The following is a 17,620-nucleotide window of genomic DNA, read 5'->3' as shown; positions in this document are numbered from 1 at the left end:
AAGCATCATCTGACACTGAAAATTGGAGAAATTATGCTAAAAATTCAGTTTTAAATCACTAGAATTAATTACATTTTAAACTACATTAAATAAGAACGCAACTATTTTAAATTGTAAACAGAATTCAGCAGTAATTTTTACATAAAATAAAATACATACTTTTTAAAAACAGAAAAAAAGACCCCAAAATTTTATTTGGTAATGTTTGGAGTCATTCCTCACCGCAACTTTTTTCTGTTCAAGCCAGTTCCACAAACAAACTGCTCCGTCCCAGCAGCCCACAGCCAGTAACTGACCCTCCAGGTCAAACTTTACACAGTTCAAAGGACAGGGATTCTCCAGACAGGCCACTTCTGTGTTCTTCTGCGCTGAAAACACCTGAGGACAGACACACAAACAATAAACATTTCAGAACAGCACACCACCACCACATGCAACTTAAAATAAAACAACTTTTACCTTCAAGTTCAGGTCTAATGAGACAGTAGCAAAGAGTCTTCTGTCTGGACTGACATCACATCCTGTGATTTTGTTGGAGTGGGCGTTTATGTGGGCAATTCTTAAAAGGATGAAAATGTTTTTTTACAGGTGAGTCATATAAAGTTTTTTCATTTCTAATATAAACTGAGTGAGTAAAAAAACATTTTTTACCTGCAACTGCTGGCAATATCCCACACCTCCACCTCCCCATTAAATGAGGTCATTGCCAGATTCTCCTCACCAAGGAAGATACACCCAGAGATGCCATCCCCACTGATCAACAAGGACTTCACTTCCTATGAACAAGTGGAGGATGAGTAAATGAAGACATTTAAGTATATTTTGTTTCTATTAAGAATGTCAATGTTTGCTTTTTTCCAACATACTAAAGCACGGATGCCCAAACTAGGACTCGAGGGCCAATGTGGCCCATGGTAAACATTAATTTAGACCATCCCATCTGTGAATGGTTTAGAGCAGTGTTTTTCAACCACAATACTGGAGGGCCACAAGCTCTACACATTTTTTATGTCCATAACCAAACACACCTGATTCAGATCACAGCTCATTAGCAGAGACTGAAAGACCTGTAAAGGGTGCGACATCCAAAACATGCAGTGTTGGTGGTCCTCCAGGAACGTGGTTGAGAAACACTGGTTTAGAGATTGTAATTTTAAACATATTGTAAACTTTTATTTGTTTATTTTATTGTTAAGGACCAAAAAATCTATCTGAAAGTAAATGTTTAAATTTAAATGGTGTAAATAAACCAGATTTAGTTGAATATGTATTTACGTCAGACAGAGGACAATGCAGAGACTTTGGTGAGTGAATCAAGGCGAGGGCAGATTCTGCTTGACTGGTGTATTCAGTATTAAACTCCACTGTGTTATAAATGTGATTGTTTGTACTTTTATAGTTATAATTTAAAAAGTTATAATGCATTTGTTAATACGATTCAAAGTAATGTTTTCTATATATTATGTAATATTATTAAAAAATAAAATCAATTAGAAAAATTCCTATGGCAACTTTAATGTAAATTATTTTGATAGATACAATATGTCTTGGGCCCAGGGCTATCAATGATATTTGGTTTTTGGCCCCTCATATGAAAAAGTTTGTGCATCCCCTTTCTAAAGAATATCTTGTTTCAGAAAAAAGAAAAGCTGGAAAAAAAACATTGCGTGTGAATAAATGGTAAGGAAATATTCCGTTTTGATTGAAAGACAGTAGCGCATTTCCAAATAGTTTTTGTTTTCCATGTTAGCGTTCACATCTGCTAATTTAATTGAGACCCTTTAAAAAGTATTCAATATTTTTTTTTCCCATGTTTAAAGGGTTACCTGTCCGGTTTCTGTATGCAGAAGGTGAAGTGCTCCCTCTCCCGTTCCCACTGCAATGGTTTTCCCCCCAGGACTGACCACCACACAACTCGGCTCAGAACGGAAGGTGGAAACCAGCTCACTGAAGAGAATCAACAATATTGTATTGCATTCAAATATCAAGATAAACATCTTTCAAACTAGGAGGTTGGGGGGTTGACCCTATAGATATTTGAGGGGTCAGCCCTTTGAAACTGAGAAAAAGTTCACTCTGATCTGTATTTTAATGAATACTGTTAATAATTTAAACAATAGATACCCATTTGACCACCCCTATAACGGTTCATCCCATTGTGAATGCAGAATTGCACCGATCAGTCTATGCGAGAAAAGTCATTCAACAGTCTGAAACCGGAAGATTCAGAGCACCGATAGACATTGTAAGAGGTCACAAGACTGATTTCTCATAAAATAGTTGTTTTTTTCTACATAAAGCCTAACAGTAAAGTTAAATAAGAGGCATAGTTTGTATGGTTTGACCTAAAGTAAACCGAAATACCTAATCAGCTCAGAATACACTAAATAGTCTATCCATTTATCCATACATTTATTTTTTATAATTCATTATAATACATTCATTTATTAATAGGTTAGATGTAATTTCAATAAATAAATACATTTGTTTAATTTCTTTTGTGTCATGTATTACACAAACCCCGACAAATTTATCAACAAAGTTTAACCCTAATAGTGTAAAAGACTGTCATTTGGATGGGTTTTAAGATCTGCGACTAGGATATTAAATGGATTTAAAGCAAGAAATTCTAAAGTATATAGATTTATAGGTGTGCTTTGGGCATAACATGCATTAAACCAATCAGAGTATCGTCTTCCATTCCATTTATGAGTCAGTTGCGTCGCGCAATGGAACATTTGCTATTTACATGGTGGACTCTGTAAGAGGAATGCTTCACTAGCGAGAAAACAGTTAATCACACCATTTGCATGAAGTTAAAGAACGAGCCTCCTCCATTCGGTCTTCATTATTGTCATGAATGAACTGAAAAAAGCCCCTAAGATGAGGCATGGAGGTAGTGGTTTTTATATTTATGTAGAAAATTATAATTTTTGTAACATTTTAATCCTTTTTTTTATATGTAAAAATATTTATGTATTGCTGTACATCCTGTGTGTATTAAGCAATGTGTAGGCATTTTGGACCAGCAGCTAATACGCTCTGCGCTGGACTTTAGACCTGCTTTTAGTTGGTCAATGGCACAGTCTACTTCAGTTCTTCAAAATAGCAACGCGCCAACCATGCGCCTAAACACCTATTTTTTAGACCGGCACACTCATGAGTCCACAAAGTCATGCAAATGAATTTGCCATTTAAACAATGTGGAGCAAAACATGAAAATTAGGATTGCGCTGGTCAGAAAAAAATAGCAACAAATCGCATCGAACATGTCTTGCACCGGGTGTACGATAGGAAACAAAGTGTTATTTTACATTTGATTACTATTGAATTTCTGTTCTTCAATACTGTTAGTCTCCACAGAAAACCATGAAACACAAACAATAAATATTTTTCTTTGTTCTACTGTACTTATTAATGCTTGCAAATTGTTTATTATACTTTTTAAAGATGTACACTCCTATAAACAAAATCCCAGACAATGTAAAACTATCAATTCTTTCAAAGTAGAGTTGTTTAGGTCATCTTTTGTGAAATTATATTGATATTGCAATATATAAATCGAATATTTAAAACAGAATATCACAATGTCAGTTTTTTCAAATATCGTATTTAAATAAGCAAATTTGTCACCAATTTAAACATCATGAATAGCTTTTATTAGAGAACTAAATAAAAGTATTTTATACAAGTTCTAATTATTTAGAGCACAGGTGTCAAACTCAGTTCCAAAAGGGCCGAAGCTCTGCACAGTTTAGTTCCAAACCTAATTAAACACACCTGATAAAACTAATTGAGTCCTTCAAGCTTGTTTGAAACCTACAGGTAAGTGTGTTGGAGCAGGGTTGGAACTAAACTGTGCAGGGCTTCGGCCCTCCAGGAATTGAGTTTGACACCCCTGATCTAGATTTAAATTTAGCTTAAACTTGCAATATGAGAATAAGAGTATTAAAGCTCAGTATTTTTACCTAACTTCTTTGTGTGCTGCATCCGTGTAGTTTAGCCATTTTACAGCTTGCACGCTTGCATTTCTTGTCATGTTTTCAGCCCACAAATGCGCAGAGCTGTCACATGATTCATTAAGAGCCGTTTGTACAAAGAGAGCCGGCCACTGTGAGAGGAGAAGACTGTGGCGCTGCAGAAAATTCAGACAGTCTTCAAAATCCTTCCTATTAACTGAAACAAAAGTGCATATGCAAATTGATATTATTATTTATCACACAAGCATAAAGCTGCATTATATTGTTTGATCATAAATCTGCTTTGTGTGCCTTTTAATGTCAGCATACTTGGTGATTCATAAACCTAAATAAAATGTAATTATAAAATACCTGTTTTGGAGTGCAGCTGAGTCGTATATTTTTGTGCTGCATGAATAAAAAGAAAACAATCAATATCTGAACATGTGATCTAAGAATGAATGCACTAATGCTTTAAGGCTGTCTCACAGAATAAACTGTAGGTCTCCAGGAGTTGGTGAAGAAGTCCATGCCTCACATTAGCATAGAGGAAGTAGAAACTGGACAGCAGAAAACATAAAGGCTCCCACTGATGACTATTCATCTGAGCAGAGAGAAAGAGAGAGAATAGACATCTATTATAACCTCATATAAACACTGAAGCTGAAAGGTATAAAGAAGAGAGCAGGACGGCACTGACCAGATGAGCACAGAGATGGGAAAGACCATCAGCATCAGACTGAAGAAACGTGTCTTTCCCCTGAGGATCTGACTGAACCCAAAGATGTGCTGAGGAAAAAGTTAGATACAGTAGAAATGAATATATAATACCACTGAAAGATGCACAGAAAGGTTATAATTATTTTATTTTAAGACTACTTTATTAAATGTCACATTTTAATATATTTAATAATGTATTTTCTCAAAACGATTTAATTTTTTCCCAATTTCTTTCAGTATTCTTTGATAAACATAAAGTTCAACTAACAGTATTTATTTTTAAAAATAAATAATAAATATTAAAAAAAAAATAAATAAAAATATAAGTCTTTAATGTCAGTTTTGGTAAATTGAAACCATCAGTACTGCTATTTTATTACAAAATGTTGGGAAGATATTAGGGATGCCATGGTTCTCATGGGGTAATAAAAACAGAGTAATTTATAAATCTTATAATAAAGCAAAAGATAGCAACAGAGATGAACTGTTAATAAAAAGACCCAGATTGAACCAGTCAGAAAGTTCTGTTTCTGACATTTCGTCACACAATACAGTACCGAGGAAAATACAATCAAGAGAATTATAAAAAATAATTGGAATATTTTGATGAGTGACCCCCATCTTAGGGAAATTTTTACCTGTGTCCCCCTCTGTAGTCTTTCGAAAAGCTCCAACTATTCAAGATAAACTTGTGAGAAGCCATCTCTCCACTAAGAAGACTAATACATGGTTAAATCAAACAACAGAGAACTACAGATGTGGTAATTGCAACCATTGTGAAAATATGCTCAAGACGAACATATTTAAAGATCCTTCTTCGGGCCGTGAATTTAAGATCAATTCATTTATTAATTGCAATACTACTTTTGTTGTTTATCGACTGGAATGTCCTTGTGGTTGTTTTTATATAGGAATGACTAAGAGAAAACTAAAGTTGAGATTAGCGGAGCATAAATATGCGATACGTACCTGTAATCCACAATATCCTATGGCCCTACATTATAAAAATCAAGGTCATGGCAATCCAAGTTCATTAAAATAATTGGTATTGAACATATTTATAATTCTACAAGAGGAGGAGACAGGATAAAAAGATTAAAACAGAGAGAGACTTTTTGGATATATACATTAAAAGCAACCAGATTTCCAGGTTTGAATGGTGAATTAGATTTCTCTCCTTTTTTGTAAAAGAAAAAAAGTTTTTCTATAGTTTCCCACAGATGGGTTGCAGCTGGAGGGGCATCCGCTGCTTGGAAAGTTGCTGGATGGGTTGGTGGTTCATTCCGCTGTGGCGACCCCGGATTAATAAAGGGACTAAGCCGATGAGAAAATTAATGAATGAATGAGTTTTTCTATAGATGCTTTACAGATTGTCAATATACATTGATGTATGTGTTTGTATATATATGTATTTTCCATATATATATATTTTTTTCTCTCTCTCTCTCTCTTTTCCCATATATGCAAGTGTGTGTTTGTGTATCTATGCCGAATTTATGATGGTAGTAGAGTTTGCTTGTTAAATTATTTGAGTGCCATTTGAGATGTTTAAATGAGTCATGTGTCCGTAGTACTCAAAAGAGACTCTAGACGCACCTGATCACTGTTACCCTGATGAAGGCAGACTTCTGCCGAAACGCGTAGGTTTTTAGAGATTTAGCCATGTGAATAAAGGCTTTTTAATTTTTTCACTTTATTCAAGTGCCTTGGACTGATTCTTGTTGCTATAATATTGAACCATTTGGTACGACCTCCACGTTTCAATACGCGCTTGTGATTTTGCCAGTAAGTATACTGCCATTAAAAAAAAAAAAAAAAACTGTGAACAAAAAAATACTGTGTGCAAGCAATGTTTTACACATATACTGGTACCATGACTGCACATCTGCAGCGCCATCACCCAGTAATATCACTGTCTAAAGGCAGGATAGCAGATAAGTTAATAAAGTCCTCCAAATAGCAACAGTCACTCGCTGAATCTTTCAAGCAAACATACTCAACTGGTTCCGAGACCCACATAAAAAAAACAAAGGCAGTGCGGGTGTTTATTACTAAAGATTTGCAGCCGTTTTCGGTGATTGGAGATGTGGGCTTTTGTCATTTTATAAAAGCACTTGATCCGCGTTACAGACTACAGTCTCGCACTTTTTCAGCACAGAGATAATTAGGATGTTTTATGTTTACTTAAGTACAAATATGTTTATTTGAAATGGCCAATTTATCTTCATTAACTTCACATGTATGTTTATTTTCAAAATGTAGGATTTTATGTGTTCCCCAGTTTGTACATGGGCTATCAGCAACTGTGAGATTTCAGTGTTAATTTTTTTATACATTACACTCGGAACTACGGTACTCTTCTTGGCTTTTAAGTAAAACAAAATGAGTATTGCAATAAATCGTTTTTATTTTTTTTCTTACTGTTCCTATTGCCTATAGAATAAAAAAAACAAAAAAACAACTGTCAAGCCATGAGAACCGAACCGAACCGAAAACCGTGTTAAAAAACCTAGGTATGTATTGAACCGTGGGCTAACTGTATTGTTGCATCCCTAGTAGATATACGATAAAAGTAATTAATGTCATAAAATATACTATTCACAGTGATTCATATGTCTATTTTTCTACCTGCAATGATCAGATGACTTCTGTTTCTGCTCTCCTCGGTGGACAGGTACAGATGTTCAAAGGCTGATTTCACCTCTGGATGGGTCAAAATCAAGAGGTCATCAGAACCCTGACCGAGGGACTGACCAAGCAGGCTGCATTACAAAAAAAATAAATGAACAAATCAATTCTCACCGAAAGTGTTTATTACTTCTTTTGTCAAAATATTTCATGTGTTGTACCTGTGCAAAGTTCGGACCAGCTGAGAGAATGTTGCCATGGGAACACGACTCTCTACATGCCTTGCTGTGTGCAGAGTTTCCTGCCATGTGACCAGTCCACCTCTGGAGTTTAAGTCATTGCACATGTTCAGGATGGTGTAAAGACTACTCTCCCGCAGCCCTGTCCAACACACAGACCAGTGATGAGACATAACTATCAATATGTGCAATTACAAACAAATAAAAAAAAAACATATGAAACAGTGATACATGCAAACACTGCTAAATAGAGAATACATTTAAAATAAAGAAGTCAAGTTACATATAATATACAACAAAACCAATATTAAAACCTTATTAACCATTATTACACCATATATCTGTTACTTTTGGCAAACTCCTCATTTTAAATGCTTCACTTTTGTAGACAAGACACCTAAAAACTTTTCTCATCACAACCTGGTTAAAGTTTGGTGAATGTTAAATGTTCAAATGCATAAACTGAGTTATCCCAAGTTACTCACTAATAAATAAAAATAAAAAAAATCACATTTTCATATGATCGTATTGTAGTTGTTGGGGTTTGATAATTATGCTAAACCATGTAATGTTTTGTTAGGGTTAGGATTCTGTAATTATGGCAAATGTATGGCACTGGCTCTCATTAAAGCACACTGAACTGAAGTCAACAATAAATGCAAATGTCTTGTACCTGTGGAGCTGATAGCAAGAGCAGCTAACGCCCATCCGAGTCCAGCTCTGCAATATTCACTCTCCAGCCTCAGCAGACTGTGCTGCACCAGCTCACCAACAGACTGAGGAAGAGACTGCAGGCTCTCCTTCATCTAAACAGAAAATTTCACCATTAATATTGATGTTCAACTTCTATTTCTTCAGCTAAATTATCTACTGACATGAGCATTATTTACCTTCTCAAAGGAAGCATAATTTCTCAGCTCCTCACAGGCCAAATGAAGGTACAGTGGACTCACTGAGCCTTTCTTCATCAGCAGCGTCTGAAGCTACAGGGCAAAACACAACAGTACATTTACTAGTACTTTTTTTAATTCAGGGTTCCCACTAAGTCAAATTCCCTGAATTTTCCATGACTTAACTGACAAAAAACACAGAAAAAGAAACAGTTTTTCCATGATCTATAATGAATAAATATTAATTATATTTATATAATTTATACATTCATGATGTCAAAATCTAAAATATGAAATGAACAGGTTTTTTTTAATGCTATTGTAAGAAGATTTTAAAGGTTTTGTTAATTTATATAATTTAGTCATTCATTCATCAAATATGATGTAGTAGACTTGAAGTAAACACTTTCCCTCATTGTTTCTCTCAGTGTTCCCTTTATACAAATGACAAGGACTAGTGGACCTTGATGTCAACAAAGTAAAGAACTAAGTGTAAATGAGTACATTTTCACAGCAAAACAAAACAAAAAATGCAGTAATATTCCCACAAATTGTGATAAAGGTCACTGCAAATTAAGTCATTAGGTTGCAATTATTAAATCTTTTTAAGCATACAAACTACTTACTTAATTGTTTTATGTTCAATCTATTTAAATTTGTAAAAACTATTAAGTTAACTTAATCGATTTGTGTTGGGAAAACATGTAGGAATTGTGTGGAACCCAGCATTTTTTACAGTGAAGAACATATTATATTGATAGATGGGAAGAAAAAATGAACAAAAAAAAAAACACATAAACTATATATTTGCCTGACTTTCAAAGTCCAGAACTGACCTTTTAAAATTATATGATACTGTGAGAACCCTGTTTATTACTCCAGCAGCCAGACCACACAAGAAAAACTCACCTGGTTATTGAAAGCAGAGTCGCTCAGTTTCTTTCCAAACTCAACAAGCTGCTTCTGCACAATCTCCTTTTTGTCAGGTAAAGATAATTGCCCAAGTGGAAACGACACAGTATTATTCTTCTTGCGAATGGTGTTTTGTAGAGATGATTCTGAAGTAACACTCAGGACCAAACAGACACCCTAAGAGGACAATCAACACAGTGAATGCTCAATAAGGTTCAATTATTTCAACTACGTTCATTTTACTGCGCATCCATGTGTGTTTCTCTCCTACCTTAGGGATGTGCTGTGGGAGCCATTCCGAAACTTTCTGACCTCGAGCATCATGAATACGGTCTGCCCCGTCAATAAGCAAAGCTAGTGGCTTTTCTTTGCTCTGGTTTTTCAGATTCAGGTGGAACTCTGACAGCAAGTCTCTGTAAAGGATTTATAAAGATATGAGCTCACTTGTGATTGCATATGAATGTTATATCAGATTCATCCTTACTTATAAGATGTCTTTGGAGGCAATTCCTCCTCATCTTTTCTCATCCTCAGCCACTGAACAAGACAGCGAAGGAGATACTCAACACTGCAAGCTGATTGGCTAGCATCTGTGGAGTAGGATATGACATCACAGAGAGGAGGTTTCTTGTTTTTGCCAGAGGATTTGAGTGCTTGTGCCAGGGCAGCCTTCATAAAACAGAAGATACAGAAAGACATAAGAGGATCATTGACCTAAAAATACAAATTTGCTGTTAAATGTATCAGAGAATTGAATATTAACACAATAGGTCTGTGAAAGACACTGAAAATGACTTAATACATTAAGTAATACAATTGCAAGTAATAAAAAGGGCAGTTACTGCACAAATATTTTCATTTTAAGGCCTCCATGTATTGCCAGAAACCACAGGTATTAATTTAGCATGATATGCTTTTTCCCTCCTACAGCTAAGGTTACAACTGACTTGCATTATGTGAATCACCAAGGATAACTTTTCATTTAAAAAGTCACATCTAATGTTATAATGGAGGAAAAATAAAATCTAGATCTTGGATGGCTTGGAAATGGAGTAAAAAGAAAGAGTTAACTTTGGGGTAAAAATTTGCATTTAACTTATGATTATGCAAAAGGAAGTTGGTGATTTCGAACAAATGTACAATTACCATGAACACAGTTTTGCCCTCTCCAGGTTTTCCCTCCACCATCAGAGTTCCTCCTTTTTCCTGACATTCTTGAATCTTTTCTGTTGCCATTGAAATAAGCTTTGCCCTGCCGTGAAACTGACGCTGTTGGTTATCCTGATGCACTTCCTGCTCCTTAATCTCTGAAGTCACGTCTTCATCTGTTTCCTAAAGAAAAAAGAAATAATTGAATTCCTGAAAATTATTCCACTAATTTGTCATTTAAACAGTATAAGGAGGCTGTAAAAACGATGTAAACTGTAAAAAATAAATATAATAAATGATTAAAGCCATGATAAAATAGACAGAATGACAACATTTATGCTTCAACTTAAGTATTAAAGTTTTATATGACCCATTCACATGTCTCTTTTGCACGTGCAAGTTCATTATTTCTAATAGATGTGTGAAAAATCATAATGGGGAATGACTTGCAGATTGTGCGCAAGTTTCACGACTCTGCATTTAGTTGAACACACCTCAATTTTCAGAATGCCATGAGTGCACCGGGACTCATGTGACTAAAACTAACCAATCAGCTTCATACTTTGCATGGAATATACACATTTCAGTAATAACGGTAGACTAATTTCACACAGAGCACTTAAACACCGCAGTGTTTTTTAATTGAATAAAACTGGTATCAGAGCTGCAGCAATGGTTTGCCATCCTCTACGTAAACAGTTGATGGTCGCAAAGGAATGACAAATATCACTAGAGCGTAAGAACAAATCGTGGTGAAAATGATGACGGAAGTTACATGTCTCTTTCCACAAGCTTTTAGACTTGATATGTGAACGGCCTCTTAGTCCCCCATGAAGCAGAGCACAGCAAAACATCTCGTCATTTGTTTTAATTAAAATCTGACCTCTACAAAGAGCTGCTGTACGGCTTCCCAGATATCCTCCAATGCCGCCCTGCCGAATTCCTCCAGGCCTTTCACGTATGGTTTTCCATCCATCACTCCACCCCATTCACAGGGATAACTTGGAAAAGTATAGAGAAGGCCACAATAAACTAACACAATTTCTTCCCTCACTGCACACAACAAATCAAATGTACTCACTTTTCTGTCACTTTAAACTCGCTGCTCTGGATCCAAGTTTTTAGGCTGTTCATTTTTGCTTCAGCTTCTTTAGACTCTGCCACAAAGTCTGTCCTCCATGCCGCTGGCACTGAACTAAACATACAAAATGAAGATGATATGACAGTGTACGTAAACATTACCTCACATCAGCAACACTGTGGCAGTTGTCAGTTGTTTCAAAACTGACTGAGAAAAACTGCAGTCTGACATTGATCAGATAAGTTATCAAATGAATGCATACCGAGCGAGATGAGGTGATCTGAAGTAGAAGAACATGCGGCTTTGAGCAGAGTCTGGATGCAGAGCTTGAAATTGCCGGATCTCCATTTCAGTGATGGACAACCCATCAGACGCAGATTTCAGCTGGCACAGTAAAGCAGGAAATATAGTCAGCGAACTTCAGAACAAGGAGTCCAAACTAATAATGTACTTTATTTTTTGGTTTATTTAGAAGTTTTACAAATGCACCAATACTGAATACTGAAAATCTTGCTGATGACAATATATTTACATTTATGCATTTGTCGAAATTTTATAACAAAATTTTATATTCCTTATACTGCATAAACTGTACATTTTCTTTGTGGCTACGGAATAATGGATACTGAATGATTAATTCCAAAGTCTGTAGATATTTTCAATCAGAAGCTCAGTTACAGTACACATTAGAGTTCATGCTGATTTGTTAAAAAAATAAATAAATAAATAAAAATAAAAACCTTTTTTGACATCTCTTAATCAACTAATCACACTGTTCTGGTCAAATGATAAGTTTAAACCACATAAATGAAGTCACTTATTTACCCAGTTGTATTGAGGCAGATCAGGTAGGATGGGACGAGGTGGCACTAGACCGTATCTCTCTCCCAGAATGCCAAGCAGCAGCTGACTGCGGCACACCTCTGATAGACAGAGCTCCGCAGCACGGTTGGACTCCTCCTCAGTAACACCCCAGCGCAGCTCCAGCTCCTGCAGGTACAGGTAATGTGGCGCTGCTCGCCTCCTGAGCTCTGGAAAGACGCTACGCACCAGAACATCCCGTTCTGCATGCATGTCCCTGAATGTAGACGAGATGAACACTCGCACACCTTTCCATCTAGAAAGAGAGGAAAAAAAACATTATATTTCAGTAGTAAAAATCCAAAATCAAACAAAAAGTGCTCAGGGATAGCTTGAATAATTTTTGGGTGCTCTTTGGGCAAGGGATTCATGAAAATAAACTGAAAGCAGGGCCGGATTAACCAATGGGCCTTATGGGCACAGGCCCAGGGGCCCGTGCGCACTAGGGGCCCCTGCGAGGAGGGAGAAAAAAAAGACAATTTCGGAGTGTCTTTTTTGGCTAATTGCAAAAAGCGCATCTAGTTGGAATAAGCTATTCAGGGTTTACGCCCATCGATGCCTGATTGATAGAGACAAAATGAGTAAAGAGCTGTCATACATAACAGCCGCAGTGGCGCACCTTGTAAGGCGCACACCAGCATTTTTGGACGCGATTAATCATAAACTCGGTTCGAATCCACCATCAGCTGAACTTGTGCTACTTTTTTTTTCTCCCCATTACATATCAGATTGGAAATATATTTATTTTTAACAGGAAAGAAACATTTTTTAAAAATAAAGCAAATGTGATATAAAGTCACAAATGTCTCGTGGGTATTTAATAATGTTTAGTCTTATTATAGGTGCCTCCCTCTCTGCAAAAACTATATTGCTCAGACGACTGTATTTCCTCTGAGCAAAAAAATCGCGATCACATATTAATATTATTATTAGATTTATATTGCCTTTCTTTCTTTAACTAAACAGATGCTGTAATTGGTCAAGCGCGGAAACGTCAGTTTTGTAATAACCCGCACTAAACTGAGCGGACTTTAGTGTAACGTTATATCTGTCATAGATCAAAAATGAGTGGACAAGTGGATTTAGCAAAAGCGAGAGAAAGAGGAGATGAGGCATCTTTATTGAGGCATTTTTCATACACACTGACTTTTAAACAGACCCATGATCAGGAGAATGAGGGTACAGAAGAAGACGTTATGGTAACTTTAAATGATGAGAAGCTAGAATTAACCAGGCGCCGGCGGAGGAGGCTAACGGCAGCGCAGCGCGGACTGAATTCATCGTGTGAGAGACAGACAGAAAATGAGAGAGAGAGGGAGAGAGAGAGAGGCCCAGAAGAGGAGAGAGACGGGAGAGAAGAGGTATAGTGTGTGTGATTTCGGATACTTTTAGGTTCATAATCAAGTCTTCATCACGAGAAGAGTAGAGAAAATACAGGGAGAGGAGAGAGAGAGTAAATCAGTGTTTGTATTATGAAAGACTCAGATTCATAGAACTCAGAATAATAGAACTGGATTGGAGAAGCATTGTGCGTTATATGCCATGGCATTAATATGCTTTATAAGTTTGTAAAAGCAATACATTAAAATACCCTTAAAAAAAAAATTATATATATATATATATATATATATATATATATATATATATATATATATATATATATATATATATACATACATATATATATATATATATATATATATATACATACATATATATATATATATATATATATATATATATATATATATATATATATATATATTTTTTTTTTTTTTTTTTTTTTTTTTTTTTTTAGTTTTATTACTATTTTTATTCAATGCTTTGAAAAATAAGTTAATCTTTGTAGACTATAAATACATATGTACTATATATTATTTATTTAAATATGTGGGCAACAAATTATACATTCATTTTATTTAAAAATTATTATATTATTCTTATTTTTTTAATTCAACTATAGGGGTGCGGCCAGGTAGGGGGCCTTACAAAACAATGTGCCCAGGGGCCCCTGAGTTCTTAATCCGGGCCTGACTGAAAGGCACTCAAAAATGAGGAAATTTATTAAAAATCCTTTAATGACAAGGCTATAAAACAAACTTTATACAAACTTTATAACAAAAATACTCAGATAAAAGCATACACTCATATGCATATATCTACACAATCACACACACACAATAGTCCTTACATAGGCATATACATGCACACACTGTACATTAGATTAGATTAGATTCGATTCGATTTAACTTTATTGTCATCACACATGTACAAGTACAAGGCAACGAAATACAGTGTAGGTCTAATCAGGAGTGAAAGAGCAGCAAGTGCAGGATATAGGTATATGTAGGGCCAGACGGAATCTGCAGACTTTTTTAGCTATTTTTGCGGAGAATTTTGGTAAAAATCTGCAGATTTATGCGGAATTATTTTGGGAGTATCATAATTAAAACCTTAATATGTGAAATAAAAAAAATTATATATTTTTAACCTTTATTTAATGTTTAAAATGCAAATCCAATTAGATTCACTTTATTTGGTAAACAAAGCAAGTCTCTCATTTAATATATCTACTAAAAGACAGAAATTATTACTTTACAAACTGCATTTTTACATAATCAGATAAACATTTTTATATTAGTCATTAATATTATTGTAATTCATTTAAAAACTGAATAATTACAGATTTACACACATTTACGCAAGTAAATAAACAGAATTAATGATAGGCTAAAAATCTGCGGAATTCTGCGCGCGCAGATTGTGTGGGCCTATAAGTTAAAAAGTGCATTTATAGAAAACTATGGTGATATTTAAAAATGGATGTACTATAAATATTATATACAGGTTGTATAAGAGATTTACAACATATGAATAAATGTACAAGTTGCTATTAATAATCAGAAGTGTGCAGATAAATATGAACATAATTAAAAATGTATTTGTACAGTGGGTATAATTACAAATGATTACATGCATACATATACCTACACAATATACATAACATGCATACACGTCACATACTGTTATATTTATACGCAATTTTAAAAAGGTGCATCTTAACACGCTTTTTAAAAACATGAATGCTGGGGGATTCTTTTACTTTATTTGGGAGACAATTACAAATTTTTGGAGCAGAGTGAATAAAAGAGTGCCGCCAGATTGCATCAGATTTACAGAGTAAAATTCTAAAAGTCCAGCGCTAGAAGAGCATAGAAAGTCAGAAATGCAAGAAGGTGTCAGGTTGTGTAGTGCCTTACAAACTAAAAGAATCTTACAATTTATCCTTTGGTGCACTGGTAATCAGTGTAATTATATTAATGCTGGTGTAATATGTTCTCATTTCATCAATTTAATTAAAACTCTGGTTAGTGCATTTTGTATGAGTTGCAACTTCCATATGCAGTAATCAAGCAGAGAGAAAATAAAGGCATAAATTAATTTCTGAGCATCATTAAAATACTCAACATTTTATTACTAACTCTCATTTCTATATTGTACTGTATCTAAATTAATATTTTCTATTCTTTTATAAAAAAAACCTTGCTCCGACTTTCTGATACTAAATCTCTTATCTGTTCTATATATTAAATTGCTTATAAAGTGTATTATTAGTGTTTACATTTCAACTTTCTTTTTTTTAATAGTTTAGCAATGCTTTATTTAAATGCAAAGCTAGCAGAAACGAGTGGAGCTGATGGAACATACAATAACCAGTGAATTATTCAGTGACAAAACTGTGAAAAACAGTCAAAAACAGTGGAGTAACGAATAAACATATAAATATGAATGTGGATGTAAGTATATGCATTTGAATGTATTCATTGATTGAAGTTCCTGGATAAGCCTGTTATTCAGTGGTTGTTATCTCAGAATAACACTCAATTCATGTTTTTTTTTTCTTTTTTTTTATCTAGGGTGGGAAATATATTTGACCTTCTAACAATACATTTACAGAGCTATGGAGAAAAAAAACACTTAATTGTTGTGTGCTTGAGTTAAACTACTGATAACATTTTTCCTCATTTGAAATAAAAAAATTATTTAGAGCATTTTTTGCATAAAATACAAAAAAAGTGTGTAATTTTGTATTTATTTTTTTAGACAAACATAATTCCAATGCTGAATAATTGTACTTTTCTGAGAAAAAGCATGCTCTAAATGACAACCATTTTTCAGAACTTCGTATTCACAGCTTATTTTGTTCTACACTGGAACTTATTCTAGACACAAATTGGACAAAGTTACTGATCTATTTATCTTTTATATATTCTTTTTTAATAGTCATACCTGAACTTTGGTGTTGCTTGAAGTGGCATGACGTCAGCAGATCTCTCAGGCTCCTTTTGGCATCCTTGTGGTGGTGGGATGTTATAGACTCTGTCCATGTTCTCCACATGCTGCAGCATCCTTGAAGAGCCTCTCTCAGAAACAAACCTACATCCCAGAACACATTTGAATGAGCATTTAAAACAACTCCAGCCACTGAGAGAACGTACATCCAAATGTAGTCATGCAATCGGCTCAAGCATAAATGCATAAAAAACATCTACAATGTACATATTAAAGCACACAGATGCAGCAGCTCATGTCTATAATCAGAGTATATACAGGAATTAAAGAGTAAAATTTAATACCTTTTGAAGATCTTTTTAATGACTCTTTCCATACATTTTAAGACCTTATAACTACTTTTTAACTGGAAACACTGGCGATATTTTACTTGAATAACTAAATTTAGTATATGTTAGTATATTTACTAAATATTAATGTAAAAAAACTAATTCAAAACTAAAAGATTATTCATATACTGAATAAAAATCTATTAAATCTAGCTAATTCAGCAGGTTGGTGCCTATAGAACTGCCGAAAAAATGGTTTTGCCTTGGTTACTGTAGTAAACAAAGCAGCATGATGTCAAATTTCGTAGGATTTCATTGATTTCATAAACTAAAGAGCATTCTGATGTTCACAGATTTAACTGAAGCAAACTTTAGCATACAACCATACATAGCATAATCAAAATGAAATAAAATTTAATAGCTTGCAAAATAGCATTTAGGACTTTTTAGTAAGTTTTAAGGGCCTCAAATTTCATTACTGTCAGGTACTGTCTTCCATGCGTGTTTGTTTTCATCATGTGACCTTCCACATGTGCTCCTTTGTTCTAGTTCCCGCCGT

At 34.6% G+C, this 17,620-nt stretch overlaps 2 protein-coding genes across 2 annotated transcripts in view; one reads left to right on the top strand and one right to left on the bottom strand.

Annotated features, from left to right (window-relative positions):
* mbl2 (mannose binding lectin 2) overlaps nt 1-17,620 on the top strand; it is a 199,369-nt gene that overhangs the window by 155,320 nt on the left and 26,429 nt on the right. The gene's annotated exons all lie outside the window — the stretch shown is intronic.
* The window catches only part of tep1 (telomerase-associated protein 1), a 50,506-nt gene that overhangs the window by 16,242 nt on the left and 16,644 nt on the right, over nt 1-17,620 (bottom strand). The window contains exons 18-38 of the mRNA XM_009298675.5: nt 16,730-16,876; nt 12,404-12,695; nt 11,841-11,962; nt 11,579-11,692; nt 11,381-11,498; nt 10,495-10,680; nt 9,833-10,017; nt 9,620-9,761; nt 9,346-9,525; nt 8,437-8,529; nt 8,220-8,352; nt 7,529-7,688; nt 7,308-7,441; nt 4,660-4,748; nt 4,449-4,563; nt 4,332-4,367; nt 3,969-4,176; nt 1,827-1,947; nt 652-776; nt 460-559; nt 223-378 (exon numbers count right to left, since the gene is read on the bottom strand). Coding sequence (XP_009296950.2) covers nt 223-378; nt 460-559; nt 652-776; nt 1,827-1,947; nt 3,969-4,176; nt 4,332-4,367; nt 4,449-4,563; nt 4,660-4,748; nt 7,308-7,441; nt 7,529-7,688; nt 8,220-8,352; nt 8,437-8,529; nt 9,346-9,525; nt 9,620-9,761; nt 9,833-10,017; nt 10,495-10,680; nt 11,381-11,498; nt 11,579-11,692; nt 11,841-11,962; nt 12,404-12,695; nt 16,730-16,876 — 2,956 coding nt within the window. The remainder of the gene's footprint in view (nt 1-222; nt 379-459; nt 560-651; nt 777-1,826; nt 1,948-3,968; nt 4,177-4,331; nt 4,368-4,448; nt 4,564-4,659; nt 4,749-7,307; nt 7,442-7,528; nt 7,689-8,219; nt 8,353-8,436; nt 8,530-9,345; nt 9,526-9,619; nt 9,762-9,832; nt 10,018-10,494; nt 10,681-11,380; nt 11,499-11,578; nt 11,693-11,840; nt 11,963-12,403; nt 12,696-16,729; nt 16,877-17,620) is intronic.

The sequence above is a fragment of the Danio rerio genome, chromosome 2 (genome assembly GCF_049306965.1).
Source record: "Danio rerio strain Tuebingen ecotype United States chromosome 2, GRCz12tu, whole genome shotgun sequence".
Lineage (NCBI taxonomy): Eukaryota > Metazoa > Chordata > Actinopteri > Cypriniformes > Danionidae > Danio > Danio rerio.
Note: the sequence above shows the minus strand (reverse complement) of the source record. Positions and strands in the feature narration are given on the sequence as shown.